The sequence below is a fragment of the Centruroides vittatus genome, unplaced genomic scaffold (assembly GCF_030686945.1).
Source record: "Centruroides vittatus isolate TY-2023 unplaced genomic scaffold, ASM3068694v2 contig_3060, whole genome shotgun sequence".
Classification (NCBI taxonomy): domain Eukaryota; kingdom Metazoa; phylum Arthropoda; class Arachnida; order Scorpiones; family Buthidae; genus Centruroides; species Centruroides vittatus.
In genome coordinates, this window is record NW_027121964.1 from 837,784 (window position 1) to 860,384 (window position 22,601).

At 29.7% G+C, this 22,601-nt stretch overlaps 1 protein-coding gene across 2 annotated transcripts in view; it reads left to right on the forward strand.

Moving 5' to 3' along the window:
• Window positions 1–22,601, forward strand: part of HnRNP-K (Heterogeneous nuclear ribonucleoprotein K) — a 137,215-nt gene that overhangs the window by 80,625 nt on the left and 33,989 nt on the right. For both annotated transcript variants that reach the window (XM_067267561.1, XM_067267562.1), the window contains exons 7-10: window positions 829–942; window positions 11,412–11,540; window positions 16,275–16,396; window positions 21,195–21,407. In XM_067267561.1, the coding sequence (XP_067123662.1) occupies window positions 829–942; window positions 11,412–11,540; window positions 16,275–16,396; window positions 21,195–21,407 (578 nt within the window). The remainder of the gene's footprint in view (window positions 1–828; window positions 943–11,411; window positions 11,541–16,274; window positions 16,397–21,194; window positions 21,408–22,601) is intronic.

Below are 22,601 nucleotides of genomic sequence, written 5' to 3' on the forward strand. Positions count from 1 at the left end.
ACTTTTATTAAGAAAAAGTTCTTAGTTTGCCAACTGATATGGTATAACATAGGGAAAGTATGGTGATCAGCCAAATTTTGATTCCCCAGTTAATTTGTATTTTTGTCTTGATAACCTAGGAGTTCAATTTACAAAATTCTGTGTATGTCTTTGTCAATTTTGCATTTTATATCAGGATTGGATGAATAAAAAATTATGAAACTGCAAGATTACATATATAGGCATTGATGCTATTAAATTTTGCTGTTATAGTGGGGAATAGGTTGTCATGTCATATTTTGAGTGGAGTGAATGAAAGTTTTACTCATTACAGGCATTTACAATTTTCACTCCTGCCTAAAAAGTTTTGTCTTTTTATAATAATAATAATTAAAAAAATAATTTATATATTAAAATTTTCAAACATTGTGCAATGTACAACTTTAACTTTGTAAATTATGAGTGCCAGGAACCCTTGCCATCTTTTTTTCATTGTTTATTGCACACTTCTAAGATTATATCATACTTTGTATAATTTCTTTAATGTTAAAACATTTAGCATAGATATAAGTAAACAAAATGTAAAAAATTTTTGGCATAAAGTTAATCAGTTTACAGTTAAGTACATCACTCCCTATGGAGGCAATAAATGTGTTAAAGGAAATACATTTTGAAATTTGTTTAATATGAATTTTCTGTTATTTAGTTTATCATTATTATTTGATAATGCTGCATTATTATATTATGAAGAAAAAATTTTTCCAAGCATTTTGATTTATTATTATGTGCAATAACATTAAAATTTTTTAAATGAAAATATATCTAATACTGTGTTTAATATTCTTACAGTATATTCATCATCGGACATTGAGTTTTGATTGTGAAATGAGAATGCTACTTCATCAGAGTCATGCTGGATGCTTAATTGGAAAAGGTGGACATCGTATAAAAGAAGTTAGAGAGGTTAGTTTAGTTTAAAATAAAAGTTTTAATAATATTAGTGTTCAGTATTATACAAGATGTGTTGCAAGTCACTATTCAGAAAATATGCTTTTAATATATCAAAAAAAGTGTTAAGAATAAAACTTGAATGTTTTTAAGGACTTTTTTTTAATCCTGTGAAAATAAAGCCTGGTTCATCCCCCTTCTGGATGGAGTGGATACAACTTTGAAATCTCAAAGGAAACCAACTTAATTTTTTTATATTTTTGGATTTTCTGTTAAAAAATAAACTTTTATTAAGAATGTTTTTTTAACAACAGTAATGGTGGTGATGATGAGTAAGTCTAATAAAAATGCAATCTTTATATGAGCTAATAATTTCTATTTCTTTATTCAGTTATTTCACAAATGTTAAAAAATTTTCATCTAAACCTTTCAGTAATCAAGTAATAAAGTTTTGCCAAATGGACTGCAGTGTTTCTGGTGTTATTTAAACACAGACATCTCTTATTTTCTGCTTCATCTCTCAAATTGTAGTCTGTTGTTGAAACAAAACTTAATCCTTTATGAAATGCCATAGGGAATATCAATCAGTTGGTGATCTGGTGACCTGGGTAGCTATGAAATTGGTCTTCCGTCTTTCTTCAAACATGTTTAAATTTGCTTTTGAAGTTAATTCAGAATTGAGTACTGCTTTTGAACCGCATCAAAAAATGATTAAAAGTTAACCTTGAACTAGTTTGAAATTTGTTTCAATTAATTAGCTCATAAAAAAAAGCTTTATTTTTGTTAGACCATTACCTCTCAAAACATATGACTGCTTATGATCATAACTTTATTATTTTTTTACTAGAGAATCCAAAAATGTAAAAAAAGTGATTCCATTTGAAATTTTGAAGTTGCATCTTACCCAGAAAGGGGATGGACCAGATTTTATTTTTACAGTGTTAAAAAGATTTTTTGGAAATATTAAAGTTTTATTTGTATCACTTTTTTATTAGAAGTACAATTTTCAAGTTGTTGACTTATATCATCCTATATATTTAAAAAATATGGTGCTTGTGGGTTATATCCTTGTCATGCTGTGTGTTGCATTTTAATGTCATGCCACATTGCATAGAATCATTTCATGTCAGACACAATAGCATGCTATTCAAAAATTTAACAAAATATTTTTCTAAAACAATACAAATAATTATTTTGGTTGTTGTTGTTATATTATGTCTTTTAATTAACAGCTCTTGAATTACATTTTAAATACAATTTACTTTTCTTCAGTTAGTTGTTTCATTTGCTGACCATTCTTTACCAATGATTATAAATAGTTTACTGATCTTATTTTTCATTTGAAATGACTTTTTCAGCAATATATCAATTTTGCTTTTTATTTATTTATTTATTATGCCTTTTTTGAACTTTTATTCCAGGTTGAATATATGACATTCCAATCTATTTGTCCATATACCACCATCATGCCTAAGATGGTGCATCTCTTAAATGTAAAGGCACTAATAGGTTCCCCTATAAAATTATTCACACTGAAAACTTTGCAGAAATAAATAAATTTTGGTTTGCTTGAACTTTTACAAATGTTCATATTAAAATAATAAGCATTTGTCGAGACAGGAAAAAAATAAACAGCAATAATTAATATATAATTTAAAGACTTACAATCAGTTTAACTGTACTAAAAAATATAAAGCTGCATAACAAAATTAGCTGAAACAATGACATATTAAAAAATATATTTAACAATATCCTCATACCCAATGAAGCCTCCTTTTTCTAAAATAACTTTGTAAATGTGATCTGGTATTGATGGTATGATTTTTGGAGGACAGATTTACTTACTACTTTTCAGTGATAAATTATGGCTTGTTTAATACACACTATTATATTACTGCCTGTTTGAGTATACAGCTCTAGGAAGAATCCTGCAAAGACATTCTATTGGATTAAGATCAAGAGATAGAGCTGGCCAATCAATAATAGACACCCCGTTATCTAAAACTCATTCATATATAGAGTTTGATGTGTGAATTGGTGCATGATTTCAAGCAATACATTCTGAAAAGGGCAAGAAATTGCATGCCAGCATGTCTTGATAATCATTTGCTTTTGCACTTTCTTGTATAAAAGCAAGTGGAGTTTATCCTTGCCAACTAAAATCACTCTCACCATAACTGATTAATTAATTCATTCTATCACCCACTCAGACTCATGTACATTATTTCATAAGCAATGCAAATCAAATGTGCACAACAGAGATATGAAAACGAAAAGTGACCCACAATGTGACGGAGTATTTATTTATTTATTTATTTTACACATAATTAGGAATTGCCAGATGACAAATGATATCCACCCCCAATGTAACAATAACATAATATAATTAAAACCAAAATCTCAAAAAAAGTTTTATATATATATATATATATGCATAAAAGTAGTGCAATTTAAAATTTTATAATAAAAGTAAAATGAAGACATAAAACAATCAGAAATAATAGTTGAAAAAATTTAAATATTACACTTATTGTAAAGATAGAACATGTTTTACATACATATTTATAACAAAATCAATAAAGAAGAAAAAATTATACATACTGGTTAGCCTGGATACTGAACAAATTCAAATTCATGACTGATATAAAATATTTTGACATTTTCTTTTAAAATTACTAAAACTTTCATATGGTAAGTACTCAACTGGTTTCATATTCTCTGCAATGTGATAAAAAAATTGATTTATGTGATATTGCCAGACAATATTCTGGAGTTGAATATACAGGAAAAACTAAGGGTAGGTTGACTAAATAAAACCAGTGTGGTCGTACTAAACAATTAAAATGTTTATAAAAACAAAAACACAATATAAGTATTTTATGCATTCTTTGAGGACAGATAAGTTGATGTGCCTATGTGCAGCAGTAAGACTTGTGAGTAAGTGGTAGGTTACACAATTTATTTAACAGTAAATGCAGTTCATCAAGTTTATGCGAAATTTGGGAGATTAGTGAAGGAGCAGCCACAGAACAAATAGGGAGACAGTAGTCAACTAACGATTAAAATTAGCAAAAAAAAAGAAGAGAAAATGGATACGATATGGATTTATGCGATATATTTTTAAAGAATTCCCAAAAAATCCTGCAACAGATTGCAAGAGTTTTTTTTTTTAATCACAATCAGTATGATCTTTAAAGTTCCATTTATTATCTTAGATTATTCCAAGGTCATTGAAAGAGTTGATAAATCATAAAATATCAAAGGTCTCAGTATAGGCAACACAAGTTGAAAGTTTTTTTTTTCAAAAGTTTCAAGTATCAAATGAGTTATATCTAATAAATCTGTAGTTGTAGAGCAGTTGTGAACTTCACAATGATTTATATGACAATTAAAATAGAATCAATGTATTCAAAAACTTTATAACCTAAAATTGATGAATATATTACAAGAATTTCCTTACTGCATTGGTTTTCTCATGAAAGTGAGAAATAATTAAATCCTAGGCTATTCAGAAAATTACAGATATCGAAATTACAGATTAGGCTCCAAAAGTTAACAAAACTGTACTAGTTTTTTTTTTACTGAAAGAAATATATTTATTAAAGCAATCAATAATTCACTAACAACTAAAAGTACTGTATTACTCATTAATATTAATTTTAGTTAAATGAGGATATTTTCTTTTTACAAAGTAATCATCACTGACCACTTTAAAATGTAGAAAGATATATTTTTTTTTTTTTTTGCATTTATGATCTTAACAGCTTTGTGATGGCTAAAGTAATTTTTAATAAATTATTTATTGAAAAAAGCAAAAATTTTTGAAAAATTACACCTAAATAACTAAACAGCAGACAAATTCCTATATTGATTTTTACTAGTCATTTAGATCATAAATGACATTATAATTACAAGAATACCAAATATATTTCTTATTCCTTGGCAAATTTCCTTCCTAAGTCAGCATTCAAACGCCTGTTGCCAAAACCAATCTTCGTCCACCTTTTTGTCCATTAATATATATGCTACATATACTTTTTGTTATTTTCACATTCCTAATGCAAATTTGATGTTTTTGTAAACCATCGTATTCTTTACTTTATAGTGATCAGGTTAAAATACAATATGGCCACTGGCATGTAATACTGTACCTTTGAATAGTGTACAAACTTCTCAGTCCTGATGGTGTCCACTATTCAGAGGTTATACTGTATTACAAACATATCACTTGCACCATCATGGGCATAAGCTATTGTATAAACCTACAAGTACCAGAAATTTAATTTTTGTATTTTTAGTTTGTAAATGCTTAAGTAGAAACTTTGTTTTATCCTAAAATTTGATATTTTATGACAGATATTTAAATGAAATATTATAATTTTAAATTGATTTATTCAGAACAATATTTTGATTAATATAAGAAAATAGTTGAAGTTTAGTTGTCATCAATTGAATGGCACTTAATAGGAGTACAAAACTGTGTATTTGTTCCATTTTTTTCCTGTTCTTACCTGAAGATGATTATATATTATCATTGAAAGTATTTGTAATTACAGTGTACCAAATGAATATCTGATTTTTAAATATTTCATCTTTAAAATAAAAGTTTATCCAAACTTAAGCTTACAGATAATAGACAAATATATTCAGTCTTTAGTATTTGAGATAATAAAGAAAAGGAACCAATTTTAAATTATTGAATTTACTGTATTTACGCATGTATAAGCCACACCCCATTTTTGAATGATATATTTGGAAAAAATAAAAATCTTAGAATTCTGTCGAGGGGTGAGAGTAGAGACATTGGTCTACAGAAATATAGGAACACTGAAAATTTCAAACAGGGATGAAATGATGGTTAATGCTTATGTTGAGTGCTTGCTCAGTGCATGTTGAACTTGGATCGTGAGAGTGAGTTACACAGCAAAATTTAAATTGCAAGTGTTGCATTGTGCACAAGAAAATGGAAATTAAGCAGCAGGAAGGAAGTTTGATTAGATTGAAAAAACATGCAGATATGGATTAAAACAAGAGATGCTCTTGAGAAAACATCACAAAATCAGTAATTGTTATGCAGAAAGGCAGTGAGATATCCTGACCTGGAAGCAAATCTGTTGAGATATATCTGTGAAATTCAGGCAAATGGATTTTCTGTATCTGTTGAAATGATTCAGTTCAAATCTTGAAGGATTGCTCATAATATGAAAATTCCCAAAAGTAAATTTAAGAGAAGTTACAGCTGGCATGACATGATTTGGTTTTAAACTTCAATAGTGCAGTGGCTTCCTGACACTTATGAAGAAAAACTGCTCACATTTCAGAAACATTTCCCCAGCTTAAGAAAGACACATGGCTACAACTTAAGAGCAATAGGTAATGCTGACAAAACTCCTGTCTTCTTTGATATATCAAATGACACCATAGTCAGTCAGACAGGTAGAAAAACAGTTCTGGTGCAAACAGCAGGAGCAGAAAAGCAGCACCGTAATGTAATGTTGTACATCACTGCTGGTGGAAACAGGTTGCCACTCTGTCATTTTTAAGCATAAAACCCTGCAAAAAAAGAAAAAACATTACCACCTGGAATATTGGTACAAGTTCAAGATCAAGGCTGAATGACAAAAGAACTCTACATGGATTGGCTGAAGTCAGTGTGGTTTCAGCATCCAGGTGCACTGTTATGTTGACAGTCCATATTGGTTGTTGACAGTTTCCAAGGTTATCTGACTGAAAGCATGAGAAAGATAACAAGGGAAGAGAAAAGTGACATGGTTGTGATACCAGGAGAGATGACTGGAATTCTGCAACCACTTGATGTATCTGTCAACTGTCCTTTTACAGGTCACCTGCGTCATTTCTACCACAAGTGGAGGTACACTGTGATGGAGACGATGCTGAAAACCATTCCTGTCTCAGATGTGTGACTGGATTGTGGCTTTATGGAAACTAATACCAGAAGAAATGGTGTCCAAAAGTGTCACTCACATCCATTTTTAGTTCACTGGACTGGTCAGAAGTTGGCACAGTGTATTTTGCATCATCTGAGAATGAAGACTCAAGTGATGCTGGTAGTGACAGTGAAGTTTCAAGTGAAGAACATAAACAATAGCTGTCAGTTTCAAATGAAGACATTGATTATAATTTTTAGTCCCGTAGCATTATTGCTTAGTTGAGGCCTCATACAGCGCTCATTTTTTTTTAATGCCTTTTTCTTCTTCTTTGTCCCCTGGTTGCCTAAAATTTCCAAATAATCTCACTACAAGTCCTAAGACATGGAAGGACAATTAATGATGATAAATGGTTTTAAAATTATTTATTTTGGATTGGAAAATTGTTGACCATCCTTATATATTTGCCTCACAATGATCTCCACAAATTTTCCGTCAGATTTATGTTGGAATGTAATACAGACTAACAAAAAGTAGAACATTTTTCTTGGCAATCCTTTCCTTGGATGACTGAGAGATGTAAACTGAGGCATTAAGTAAAGAAATATTTGGCACCTGTTGAAAGAAATGTAATTCCTGACACAAACTTTGGTGGCACATGGAAACAATGATTTCCAGCATATCCTGATAGTCAAGAGTTCATCCTATTATTTACTTGTGCTAAATTGGTTTTACCCTTTAATTCAAAGACTTCCCAAACCATTACTGATTCTCTACCTTGCAACTTTTACTGCAGTAATGATCTTTCTTCTGTAGATCCTGCCAGTAAAATTTAAGATCATCTGGTTTGTCTAAATTAAACTTTTTCCCCCCACTGAAAATAACTTTGGTCCATTCCTTGTCCCAGGTTGTATGATTTTTGGCCCAGGTGAGACTTTCCTCCTTGTGATGTGATTTATGATAAGGTTTTCTCTTCACTCTTCTGAATTTAGCTTTTCCAGATTTCAACCATGTGCAATCAACAGTTGATTTTGAAACACAACCTTGCAAATGCTCTGTTATTTGCTTTACAGTACATTGGTTTTTTGTTGCCAATTGAAATATGCACTGTTGTTGTCAAGCAATCACTTTTGTCTTTTGTTAAGAATTTGATTTTCCTGTTGAACCTTCTTTCTACTGCTAAAATTTACTTATTGTTGACTTAGCTCTATTTAAACTTTGAGTTATTTCACTTTGGGAAATGCTTTCAACTATCCAAGAAGCAATTTTGTCTCTTCCATAATCACTGAAATCATATTTTTTACCCATAGTAACAAACAACTTTTCAGTGCTTCAAATGTGTCAAATGTTTTTATATACTTACACAGGAATGACATAAATATGAAAATGCAACTGACATGCATATATTTTCCTAGAAAGTATTTTTAACAAACAGTTAATTTTTTGGGACAGTAAAATTTCTTTCTACTAATTTTAAAAAAATATATATGGAAGAGGCAACTTCATAACATTTCATTCATTTAATAAACATGATTAAAAACATTGTTTTTTTATCTAGTTAATAAAACTGGTAGTTTTTAAAAAATTTAAAAATAACATCTGTTAATTACCTGGGACAAACCTTAATGTAATTGTCTTGATGGCCTAACTTTTTACCTCATTTCTCTTTATCCATATTACTACTATGTATATTTGCTTTCTATCTTATAACACACCATTTATCAGCCCAAAACTAAACCTAATGAAACATTGTTACATAAAATAATGGCTAGTATTTGTTAGTTTCCAGGCCTGGTCTTCAGAAATAGGCTGGAATAATGTGAACAGATTAGTTTGAAACCACACTTAGTGCAACAAAAGTCTAAAAAAATAATTGACTATGCATCAATAGAAACAAGAATGTATTGAAAATGTTATGAATGAACTATGTACAAAGGTGTTTTAAAAACCAAGAAGCCACTTTAGTGATAATGAACCACACAAAAGTTATAACAGTCATTTCAGTCTTTTCAAAAAAGGTTTCTTATTATTTTTTAAATCAGTAACGTAAGAGAGAATTTTTTAACTTCACTCAGAGATTGTTTAATCTGAAATGGGTGATGTTTGCTTCTTAAGTGTCATTCGTGTTAATTGTAAGATTTTATCATTACTTTAGAATTTTGTACAGGGAAGGTATGGAGTTTTCATCCTTTAAACAAAATAAAACCCATAAAATAAAGGATCATCATTGGACTCAACATCTTAGTCTGAACTTGTTATGAATTTCTCTTGAGATCATTGTTGTAATCTTCAAATGTTCTGTAGGTGATCAAGAATTAAAATAATAGAAGGAATTGTGATGGTAATAGTGGTGTAATATAATCTTGCTAGTCATTGGTGAGTGACAAAACTGTGAATAAGTCAGGTTATTTTGAAGATCCATATGAGAAAGATTTTCAAGACCATTGATTTTTCTTCTAGATTCATGTTAGCACAGGTGATAAACCAAAATACAACAATTAGATGCAGGCAGAGATAAAGAAGAATTATTTCATCAAAACAGCTATATTATCATAGTCATTTATATCTATGATTTGTGTTTAAAATATTTCTCATACAGTATTTAAGAAACAAAAAAAATTTTAATTTTACTTAGTTATAATCTATGCAGTTTTAGGTTTCTGCCAAACTATTATTTTTATTTTTAGTTTGAGAGAGAGATTTTTATTCGGTTGCTATGGTGGTAATGTTTATCTAATTTCTCTCTCTCTCTCTTTTTATTTTTTTAAGTTAAGCAGCTAAAGAGAATTGGCTTGTCTAAAAGTATTATTATTTAATTTTATGTTCTGTTTAGATTTCATTAAAGCAATTTACAAATCTGTCAGATTAGTGATTTTATTTTTAATGTAAATAATATAATAAAATGTAATGTTAACATTGAATTTTTGAGATATACATTGATACAGTGTGATCAATGAAGACAGATCAGTAGGCATTGTAATAATAATTTTGTTGCACTAACCATATTGTAATGAGAGACAAGAATTGAAATTTCTATATAATCACAGTTCGTTAAAACATTTGCCCAAGCACTACACAAATTGTTTGATAACTTGTTTGAAGAAATTAGTCCTAGTCTTTAAAGCACCCCCATACTGCAACTTTTATATTACTGGCTGACTGGAAATGTTGTTCGAGCAGAATGTCCTTCAGCTTGAAGAAGAGAGAAAAAATCACTGAGAGCAAGATTTGGACTGTGTGATGAGTGGTCCAGATGTTCCCAAAACATAGTTTTTTCAAAAGTTTGTGTTTTGGCAATATATACAGTTGTTGTTGAGAATGATCACACATTTGGCCAACAGTTTAAGCTTTATTGTTTGAATAGTCTCCTTTTAACTTTTGGAAAGTTTGACAATACCTTTCTCCATTCAGTTTGTCAGTGGTGCAGAAATTTCATTTACATGACACTTTTGGTTTTTCACAACAGATGACAAAACTTTAAATTTCTTGAAATTGACTGGTGGTGATGGATGTCTTTTTTCTATTGAAGCATATTTGGATTCAGGCACAAAATGAAAAACCCAAGTCTAATAACCAGTAATAATTCTTTCAAGGAAATCACATAGACCAATGATCAGGTGTTGGTATGGTACCTATCTGCATGACACTTTCCAGTAATTCAATTTCTCATGGATGATAGCATATGCTGAATCAAGCGAAATGTTCAGTGTTTTGGTAATACTGCTTACTAAAATTTGGCAGTCTTTCTTATCAGTTTACTTACAATGTTCTAGTCCTCCATTGTTATGCTAGGTCAACCATTTCTATTCATGAGAGTTACTGAAACCTGTTTTAGAAAACTGTCTACACCACTTCTCATGCTTCTTTCACTTGTGACTTTTGGATCTATATGTCCTGCAAACACCTTTAAACTGGATACAAGAACTGGAAGACTCTAGGTTTCTGTCCAAGTGCCCATTGAAATGAAATAGTTGAATGAACTTTGTCTGTTTTTTCAACTTGCATGCCACCATCTGTGCAAAAATTGCATCAAGATATAGGTGAATTCAATTTTCACATGTATGATCACAACTTAAGACCAATTCAGTTCCTTTTACCAGAGGATTGATTGGAAGGCAATTACAGATTGAAAGGATGTAGCTACATTTCTGTGTTTATATTGTCTACTCGGACTTTGTTTATTATTAAGACTTTTTATACTGGTGAAGTGTCTGAGTAGCAAAGAGAAAAATTCTTAATCAAAAGTCAAAACAAAATAATATAAAAAGTCCTATTAATAAACAAAGTTCAATTAGACAATATATACACAGAAATGTAATAAGTAAGGACAAAAAGGTAAAAAGGATGTAGTTACACTTTGACATACTGAACCATTGGCACCATTATTTGCATTACTGTAGCCAGGAAAAAGTCATTAAACTTTTTTTTTTCTTGTGTATATATATAATTTTGAGTGTGTTTATGTATCTATATACATGCGCACACATACACACTCAAAATTATACATTATTTAGAAATAAATGAATTAGATAATATTTGAGATTTTATCATTTATACTTTTAAAATATCTAAAGTTATTTATTTTTTATTTAAAAGAAAACTGGAGCTCATATTAAAGTATATAGTAACTGTTGTCCTGTATCTACTGAAAGAGTTGTTCAAATATCAGGTTTTCCAAATGTTGTCATTGATTGTGTAAAAGAAATATGTGATATAATCAGTCAGGTGAGTGAATTTCATATAATGTAATATAATATTTTTAATAATAGAACAAAAAATTATTATTATTATGTAAAAGTTTTGAAAATTAAAGATTTGGTTATTGTAGATTTTTCCAAAAAAATATCTTATGAATAAGCATTTGTCTCTAATCATTGATTAGTTTTAAGTATTTGAGAAAGAATAAAAAATGAATTCAACACATTAGAATTAAATGAGTTATTAATATACATAAACTTAATACAATATATTGTATTGTATGTCAGAGATTAAGTAGTCTCTTTTTTAGTGCATCTGTCTTAGTGCTAAATATGGTATGGCTAAGTAAACAATGGCCCCATTTCTTTATCCAGCGCTCGAGAAGCGCTTTACAGCAAACACACTGAAACTGGATTCTAATTGGCCAACACTGCTCATGACATCATTTCGCTACACTCTCGCTGCATAAAGAAATGCGGTTTATCAGTATAATTTTAAAAATCAAAGAAGTAATAAAAAGTGCACAGGTTGTAAAAGGAATCTCTAGATTAACAGTTTATGTTGTAATACGTGGTACGATCCAAAAGTTCGGGGACTACAGTAATCTATGACAACGAAAGCATGTATTTGAAGTTACAGCGTATGAAATGGATTCTACCAAACCACCTCTACGTGTTCAGGTTAATTTCGCCCATGTCATGTAATTAAACCGCAAGCGCTGCTGTTTTTTTCTGGAGATAGTTACCTTTGTTCTGTGACATAATAAAAGTGGAGTTTCAAGAACAACCTCCAACATTAAATTTTGTCAGCATTTTGGTAAAACACCTACAAAGACTTTAAAATCGCTAAGAAAGGTGCACAGTGATTCTACCATGGCGAAGTCAAAATGTTGGAGGTTGTTCTTGAAATTCCACTTTTATTATGTCACAGAACAAAGGTAACTATCTCCGGAAAAAAACAGCAGCGCTTGCGATTTAATTACATGACATGGGCGAAATTAACCTGAACACGTAGAGGTAGTTTGGTAGAATCCATTTCATACGCTGTAACTTCAAATACATGCTTTCGTTGTCATAGATTACTGCAGTCCCCGAACTTTTGGATCGTACCACGTATTATGGAACAGATGGAAACTTACATAGTGTATAAAAGTTAAACAAATTAATTAATTTTATATTATTTTTACACTTATATTTTTGATTTTGTAATATATTTTTCTTGTTTAAATGATTGTTAGGTGGTAATTTTGCTTTAACCTATCCCATGTTTAAATTTTTCTGCGATGTGTGCCTAATCAAAAATGTTTTAGAAAAATAATAATTGTGGCTATTGTATCATTTCAAATTATTTTTTATTTTGCACAAGCAAAATAGACATATTTAAAAATGTAAAAAAGAAAAAAAAACACATTTTGGAAGTTAGTTTTAGTATGATAATTATGAGAAGTAGCGACATCTAGTATTAAAAAACATTCTGATGCAAAAATGAGAGATCTCTGGTCCAACAGTCTGGGTCTTTATTTTTCAGCCCAAGATATCTTAGGAATAACACAGAACAGATTAAGCTGTGGGCCTGGAATGGATTACTCCAAAAAACATACATTTCAATATATGATTGAACATTCAGATGCTGTAATGAATTAGGTTTTAGAATCAATTACATTTGTTCTACTGTACCCCACTGTACTTCTAAGAAAGACAAGTTATCAGAATTTTATTCAAAACAGTTATCTTATTTTAAATTTAAGGAGTGCAATAAAACTCACTCCAAGTAGTTTGAAAAGTTTTGTCATAATTGGCATAGATCTACTTTTTTGTGAAAAATTTCTTGTTTCTTGGAGTTTGATTTTCAACATTGTTTTTCCTTGCTGAGCAGCTTGGATGTCAACTCCTGCTTTTCATCACTCACATTTTTTTGTCCACTTACTAATCTCTGACACCATTCTGCATCTCTTTTATAGGATATCATGATGTCGTCATATACCTCAATGAATTGACAACTTATTTAAGCTGGTGAAATCTTTTTAGTCCACAAAAATTAAATAACTGTTCAGACTTTATCATAAGACCACTTTTCTAACCTTATCGTTTGGAAATGTCACAATACATTGTAACTATTTATGTTGCCAATCTTGGTCATTACCAGCTACCTATATTGGAGTTACATTCAACAGTGCTTTGGTTTTTAAACTCTGGATTTAGTAAAGTTACTTTTTGATTACTTCACATATTTCATATAAAATAATGTGATAACTAAAATAAAGTGTTTGATATAAAATGTTACATAGGTTTATCTCCTCAGTAATGTTTTACTTTAATGAGGAGATGCATCTTGTTTACTTCTAGAATATTTTAATATAATATTCAATTGTTATATTAACATATTCTAAAAGTAAACAATCATTTTTCACATAATTTTCCATGTTTATAACAAATATATTCTTATTTCACAAGTAAAAAAACAAGAAGACACTAAACATAGATGAAAGTTAAAAGTAAATATAATGAAGTAATTGAATATTGTTATAATTTTATTATTTATTTTTATGTATTCATACAAAATACATGATGGGTTTAAAAGTAATATACTATATATTATTTGTAATTACTTACAGCATGAATCATTAAGCTGCTCTAAAAATTAACATAATTCATTTCTATTGTCAAGAATGTGTTGAATTCCAAACAATTTTTTTATGTATAAACAAGTTTTCTGTGCTAAGCACAATACTTGAAAAAACAGCTAACTTTTCTTTAGAATGCATAAATTTACATGAAATACTTCAACAATTTCATTTATTTGTAATAACTGTAAACTGAGATCATGTAAAAGAAATGCAAGAAAAGTAGCATAGATTACCAGTTATGCCATCTAGTATCAGTGAACTTCACTGATTTGTGGGAATTCTTATGTTAACTTGACTTATCAATAAACTAATCAGTCTTTTAAAAGTAATTGTTTAGAAATTTAGAGATGAAGCATGATAGCCATTATAATGAATTTATCAGATGATAACATGATCATAAAATTTAAAAAAAAATTATTCCTAAATTTGGAGAAATCATTGATCTGATGGGTGAAACTATTGTGGATGACAGACAAAAGATAAAGATAGAACAAACAGAAAGCTATTCAATGAGAATGTCTCTAAAACAGGGCAGAAAGTCCTGCCCACTATGCTTTAAAAGATTAAGAATGTTATGTTATTTGTAATTATGTTTTATAGATTTTACTGTAACCATTTTATTTTAAATTACAAATAATTATAAAATATTTTACCATTTGTTGATATTTAATTTGACTATAGTATACCATATCTGATGGTATACAGCAGGGATGGGCAACCTGCGGCCCCCAGGCCGCATGCGGCCCGCATTCATATATTTTGCGGCCCGCGACACATAAAATGTGAATAAATATATCAATTTCCCAGCTTAAGGAAGTATGTAGCAAAAATTCAAACGTTATTTTTACAACTTATGTATGTGAATACTTTTTCCGGCAATGAATTTAGTAAAAATTAAAACAAGAAACCGGCTAACAGACATATGGAAACTAATTTAAAACTAGCAGTGACGAATATTTAACCAAATATTTCCAATATATTACGTTTACATCAGTTCCAGAAGCTAAATTAAGTATACCTAATCTAATTTATAATTATATATGAATAAATAATTCTGATTTACCAACATTTTTTTTCCTCTTTCTCTTGTATGCGGCCCGCATCAGTTCAAAAGTCTTAAAATGCGGCCCTTACATAGAAAAAGGTTGCCCATCCCTGGTATACAGGATACCCCCCCTTTTTTTCAAAAAATGATTAAAAATTGTCCTGCATCTTGCATGCAAAAATGAAGTCTCTGATAAGCTAATGTTTTTGCTGACTAATTGTAAGCTGATTTATATCCAGTAGAATTCATAACATAGTTATTTTCTCAAACATTAATGTTACCTACTATAATTAAAAAGATATTATTGTAAAAATTTAAACTAGATAACCTAACACAAATATACTACATGGGACAGAAATAGTAAAGTCTTTATACAAACTTATGAGCTGCATAATCCTTCTTTTTATCTTAAAGAAGGATTATGGAGCTCATAAGTCATATTTCATATTATCAATAGTTAACTTAGTTGACAATAAATTGTGTGAAATATTTAATAAATATAAAAAATATAAATATGACATTACAAAGTTGGGACTTTGTCTTTTGTCTTTACTTCCGCCATTCACACCATCAGCAGTCCTTAAAGATTCACAGTCCTTCGGAGATGACCTTTCCTTTGAGGCTACTGCCTCCGTAAAAGAATGCAAAACAGGTAAAAGTGTCCTCTGGTGTTATTGCCACGGTAAAAATATCGCATTTTAAGTAAAAATTAATTACAGAAACATGGCCAGTGTTAAAAAATATAAATATGACGTTACAAAGTTGGGACTTTGTAATGTCGTATTTATATTTTTTATATTTATTAAATGTAATAACATTGGCCATGTTTCTGTAATTAATTTTTACTTAAAATGTGTGAAATATAGCAAATGAAAAGGTTATGTGGGAAAGTTACATTTTATAAAGACATTATTATTTGAGTTTAGATAGGACATGATTGTTTAATTAGGATAAATGTTATGGTTACAATAGAATTTTAATAGTAATTTATATGAGACAAAGATCAATATTGCATAATTAACATAACTTTATTTTGTAATTTAATATTTATGCTATTTAACTTTATTGCTAAATTATATATATTTTTTAGGCTCCAATAAAAGGACCAAACAAATTATATGATCCTCACAATTACAACACTTATTATGCATCAGAGTATGGAGGTTACAGTGATGGGGGAGGAAGAAACAGTGGAAGAGATATGGGATCTAGGTAATATAAAATTTATTTATACAATATTGAAAATTCCTATTATTCAAACGATGAAAGCAATAATTTATTATTAATAACTTTCTTTGTGAGAAAATTCTTAAAATATAAATTACACAGTCTTTGTTTATGTAAGAGTATGTTCTAAATATATTCTAGGATATGCTATTGTAAAAAATTTAGAGTGTCATTCTAAGTTTCTCTTCGTGTCACTTAAAACTAATACCTTCTCATTCAAATTCTTGACAAACTGACTATTTTTATCAAATTCTTTTTCAGTAAACACTTTAATTTCACTGTTATAAGGAATTTGGGAAGAAAACAAACTTCCAAAACTTCCATTAAACTTACACTCACATCATATGGACACAACACAACATATAAAAAGCATAGACACCATTAAGCAATCGTGGGCTCGAAAGGCACTCCATGGCAGGCATCCTTATGACCTGGCCCAGGATTTTGTTGACCAAACTGCGTCAAACAGCGGGTTAGCTCGGGGTTGCCTCTTTGGGGAGATGGAAGGATTCATGATTGCCATACAGGATCAGGTCATAAATACTAAAAACTACAGAAAACACATACTCAAAGATACAACACTCACAAATGACACATGCAGAAAATGTCACATTATGCCAGAAACTATACAACACACCACCTCTGGTTGCAAGCTCTTGGCACAGACAGATTATTTACACAGACATAATCAAGTAGCAAATATAATACACCAAGAGCTTGCAAAGAAACACAAATTAGTAGACATCCACGAACCATACTACAAATACATTCCACAGACAGTATTGGAAAACGACACGCACAAAATGTACTACGACAGAGCCATAATCACAGATAAAACAATTTACCACAACAGACCAGACATCACACTCATTGACAAACACAATAAAATCACATACATTATAGACATATCCATTCCAAACACTCACAATATACAAAACGCATGCACTGAAAAAATTAGCAAGTACACAGAACTCGCCCAGGAAATAAGGCATCTGTGGATGATGGATAGGGTGCTTATTGTACCTGTCGTTCTCTCCTCTACAGGTGTCATACCACACACACTGCACAAAAGCCTGGGCACATTACAATTGAATAGAAACACATACATCACACTACAGAAGGCCACTATATTGAATACATGTCAGATTGTGAGAAAATTCCTGAATACAGACACACACACTGATACACTTCTTTAATTTCTGTTTTGGTTACTTTGCCTTGACTTTGGTCCGGCATAGTACACAGCCACCGGTGTTAACTGAGTATATCTCACTTAACCCAACATAATAATAATAATAATAAAATATATAATAGCAATAATCAGTAACAGACATTTGAGAGAGTATTGATCAGCTTTTTTTGCTGTAAAAAAGCAGCACATGTTAAAATTAATAGTCAGTTCCTAAGTAGTTTTCTCAGAGTTATTATATAAAGGGGGAATTACCAGAAACTTACAACATCAAATTTTATATTGTTTTTGAAGCCTGGAAATTACCTGAAAAGACTACATTACATAAACAAAAGAATGAAAATGAGGGTTGGTCAGTGCCAGGCCTGGACTTTAAAACGGACAAGCATGTGAAAGAATTTGTTCCAAAAAAAAAAAATTAAATTAATGTACAGTACGTAAAAGCCAAAATAAACACTTGACTACATGTCAAAAAGAATTAATTTATTATGCTATGATTGACTATATACAATTGTTATTAGTAAAAATATGAAATAAGTTTGGGGGAAAACAGAACTGTACAAGTTATAAAATTCTCAAATGATACTTTATCTAATTCAAAACAAAACAAATATATACAAAAACTTTACAGATATGTGGATACTTAGTTTAAGAATAGTTTTACATTAATTTTATCTCCACAAAACTGACAAGTAATTCAAATTTAAACTACAAAAATTCACAAAATAATCTTACAATCTAACTCACCTGTCACGTCTAATCTGCCAGACCCAGTTCGAACGCCTTTCTTTTTTTTTGCCTCAACCTTGTTTGATCCTTAACTACACCACATTAGTTCTCAGTTCGTCTGTCTTCTTATAGTGTTAGGGTGGTGATATTACATGAATATTCTCACTCGACCTTATTTACATACATACTTAACTGTATAGTTAATAATGTTAACTATACAGATTCAATTAGCTCTTGGCAGTTGTCTTGGTAAGGTGAATTTTATTTTCACTTTAGAATTTTGTTTGGGATGAGTCTTTATAGTGAAAAAAAGGCCCCAAAAATAAATCATAATAATAAACTAAAAATAATTTCCAAACAAAAATAAAATGGGTTGGAATTGACTCTTCACAAACTTATCAGTTTCTAAGTCATAATAATAAAGTTGAATTGACATACAAAATTAAAATATGAGAACTAAAGGCAAGGTATAGTTATATACATGCCTTTGGTGTTTTCAAGAAAAATCTTTGAGAATGTGTTTTATGTAGTTCCTAGTATTTATGACCTGATCCTGAATGGCAATCATGAATCCTTCCATCTCCCCAAAGAGGCAACCCCGAGCTAACCCGCTGTTTGACGCAGTTTTGTCAACAAAATCCTGGGCCAGGTCATAAGGATGACTGCCATGTAGTGCCTTTTGGAGCCTATGATTGCTGAACAGTGTCTATGCTTTTTGTATGTTGTGTTGTGTCCATATGTTGTGAGTGTAAATTTAATGGTGTGTTATTTGAGTCTGCTAGAGTTACTGCTTTATGTAAATGTGATGTTTCTTTCTTTTTGTAGAAAAACTCTCGCAATGTCTGTATTTGTTTGTAGTGAAGGCTAACTATGATATGTTAATCAGGCCACATAATTGGTGTTTTCAAGAAAAATAACAATGGCAGCAAACAAATGATGACTAAATCTGCAGCATCCAAAGTTATCTCTCATGTTTTTAAGTATACTCTTGATATGTTCAGACAAAAGAAAACCTATTGGCTGAGTTTATAATTGCAGTTTTTACTTGCAGTTATGAACTCATTCAAGAACAGCTTGCAATAGCATAGTTTACACTCTCTTTCAAGTGGAATTTTAAATAAAATTATCCTGTAGGCTATGTACTGTACAAGAAATTACAGTAGTTCAAATCTGGTTTGCCTAAGATAAACATAATTTTTTTTTTCCTGTTTTTATTAAATTCTGTATTTTATTTTCAAATTCTTGATAAATGTAAATTCAAATATAAATTATATTTAAATAATAGTGTTTTATAAAAACTATGTTTTCTTCAATGTTTAAATACATTAAACAATTAGTATGTCAAGACAGCAGATTATAACATAGCAAATTCAATATTAGAGTTTTCATTTTTCACAATTCTCAGTTTCACATTCTTCATTATTTTAATAGATAATTTTTATCAAGTGGAACATAACACTATATCTTGACAAATGAAATTATTTAATCAGATGTTTAGGTCAGGAAATTGTGACACTAGACTTTAGTAATTTTATGATACTTATTATCACATTACTTAAATTTCAGATTGTCATGAAGATAACAAAATAAGATTATATATATATATATATATACACACACACATACATACATACATACATACATACATACATACATACATACATACATACACAGGTAATTTCTGAGTTCTGTCATCAGTCAAACAAAACAAAAAAACAATGGTAATAAAAGGATAATTTCCAACGTCACACACACAATTGAATGAATACATGATTTGAGACCATATTTGGTCTATTGGTCGACTTTTATGTCATAAAACACGTTGCCTGATAAGAAAGTTGATCAACAGACAACGATTTAGACAACTAAATTGCTATGGCAGACTTTTTCATTAAACATACGTGGAAATTTTTCAAAGAATAACTCTTTTCTGAGACTAATAACCTAAATTTCGTCTTATGTAGTTCTGTTCTTATCAGGTAATTCAAAATTGATTTTTTTTTTCTCCTGGTTAGAACATACTACATAAGATAGAACTTAGGTTTTTAGTCTTAGTGAAATTATTCTTTGGAAAATTTCCACATACATTTAAAGTTGGTCAACAGTGGTTTTAAAAATGTTTGGAAGACACAACTTGGTTGTCATCAATACCCAATCAGTGAACATCTCAAACGATACTAGTGCCAATTTATGAGTGACAAGTAGCAACATCTTCCATCTTATTCCATCTTTCTTTGTCATAGATTGCCAATAAAAAAACAAAAAATAGCAGCTCTTCTCTTGATGGAGGCAGCAATTTTTGTTTGGAAATGCTGTATTTTGACTGCTTGCTGGAGGAAAATGTTATCTGATGTTTGCTCTCTCCACAAATATTGCCAAACAACAAAGCCTTTGGCAACGATCAGCCAGCAAAATCATAGTGTTTGCCCTGCTTAAACGTATATAATAATACATATATACATATAATGTAATCAAAAAATAATCAGAATTATTTTCATGTTTATTATAATCTTTCCCAGAATTTGAATTCAGCTGATGTTATTAGTTGTGTATTCTTTACAAAGTAAAACATATTAAAAAATTATAAGATATGTTTAAATTGTTATAATCTGTTTGAAATTTGCAATAATTTTCAAATTACCAAAAAATGGTCATACATCATCATATTTGAATTTTTCAAGTTTTTCAAACATCACATTTTCATTACTTATGTACATTGCAATTTTTTTCCTTCAGTCAGTTTTTTGTGAAAAATTTTATTTTGGTTATTATGAATTTGTTCATTGTAATGAAATGGACAAGTTCATTTTATTATAATATCTTGATTTGAAATATCATTTTTAAACATTTATAATTATTTTTTAGAATGGGAGGTCCAAGATGGCGAGATGATAATCCTGGTGATTTTGGGTTTCAAGGACCCGACAGTCGTGGTCCTAGAATGCCTCCTCCATTTATGGGTCGAGGTGGAAGACAAGGTGGGCCTTTTCGTTGGGGAGGAAATAGAGATGAAGGATTACAGCCTCCTCCAATGATGATGGATCGAGTTAGACCATGGAGAGAAGAGGAAAACTTTGGGTAAGGAATTTTAGGTTTTTTATAATTTTATCATAATTATCATATTTAGCTTTATTTAATATAGTGCCCTCCGTCTCCTCTCATTTTTTTTTTTTTTGAAATAATTATTTTATGTATTTTTTTATGGGGGAAAATGCTCTTTGTAAAGAGATGCTTATAATCTTTATCATAATAGATTATAAATATAAATTTACTGTAGGAATTGTTTTAAAATATTAGGATATTTTAAAATTCAGTATGTCTTCTTTCATATATTCTATGTATATACAGTAGAAACTGATTTGGCAGAAGTCAGCTGTTTATGTATGTTAGGCTACCCAAAAATAAAAAGAATTATTGATTTGTTTTATGAAACCGTGTCTTGTTCTATAACGAGAATGAATAAAGATATCTGATAGAAAACTTGCCACGTGTCTTTGAAGAAAAAACACACAACATTAGTGTTTATCAAGTCCAAAAAGAATTATTTTTTAAGCAGTTGTGTTTACTTTCTTCAAAGTCTCCTTCACCAATGTCAGTGCATTGTCCAGCTTATTTTGCTATATAAAAACTATCAATTATATACTTTTATATATTATTACAAAAAAATTTAGTTAGTTTTATTTATATTTTATTATTTACAGTTTCAACAAATTATTGGAATATTTTAAATTTAAAATGGTGAATGCTGGTAGGATAAGTTTAATTACATTGATATTAAATGATGATTTATATGTTGTTAGTGTAGATATAAATTCATGTTATATGAAAATAGATAAAAGTATAGTGTATGCAAGTTATAAGTAATCAGATTTTCAGAAAAGAATTTGGTTATGATTATTATTATTAGATCATATTTGCAACCTCCAACATTTATTGTCCACTTTATATAATCAGTTTTTTTGGGTGCGTTTTTTAAATTGCAGGCATATATACATTCCTACTGTCATTTGTCTGTCTTTCTTTCTTTAATTTCAAGAATAGAATTAGATATATGAAAATTGAGACCAGATATGGAAAGCTTAGGAGTTAGAGATCCCAATTAACTATAAACAAACTTCTAGTTTGGACTGGAAATCACATGATTTTTGTAATTAAAAGATGATTAAAATTTGTTGCCCAGAATTGTAAAGATGTCAAATAAATAAATGTTCCGTTAATTATTAAAAAAAATCAACAAAATACAATTTAAAGGATTGCAAATGTACTTTTATT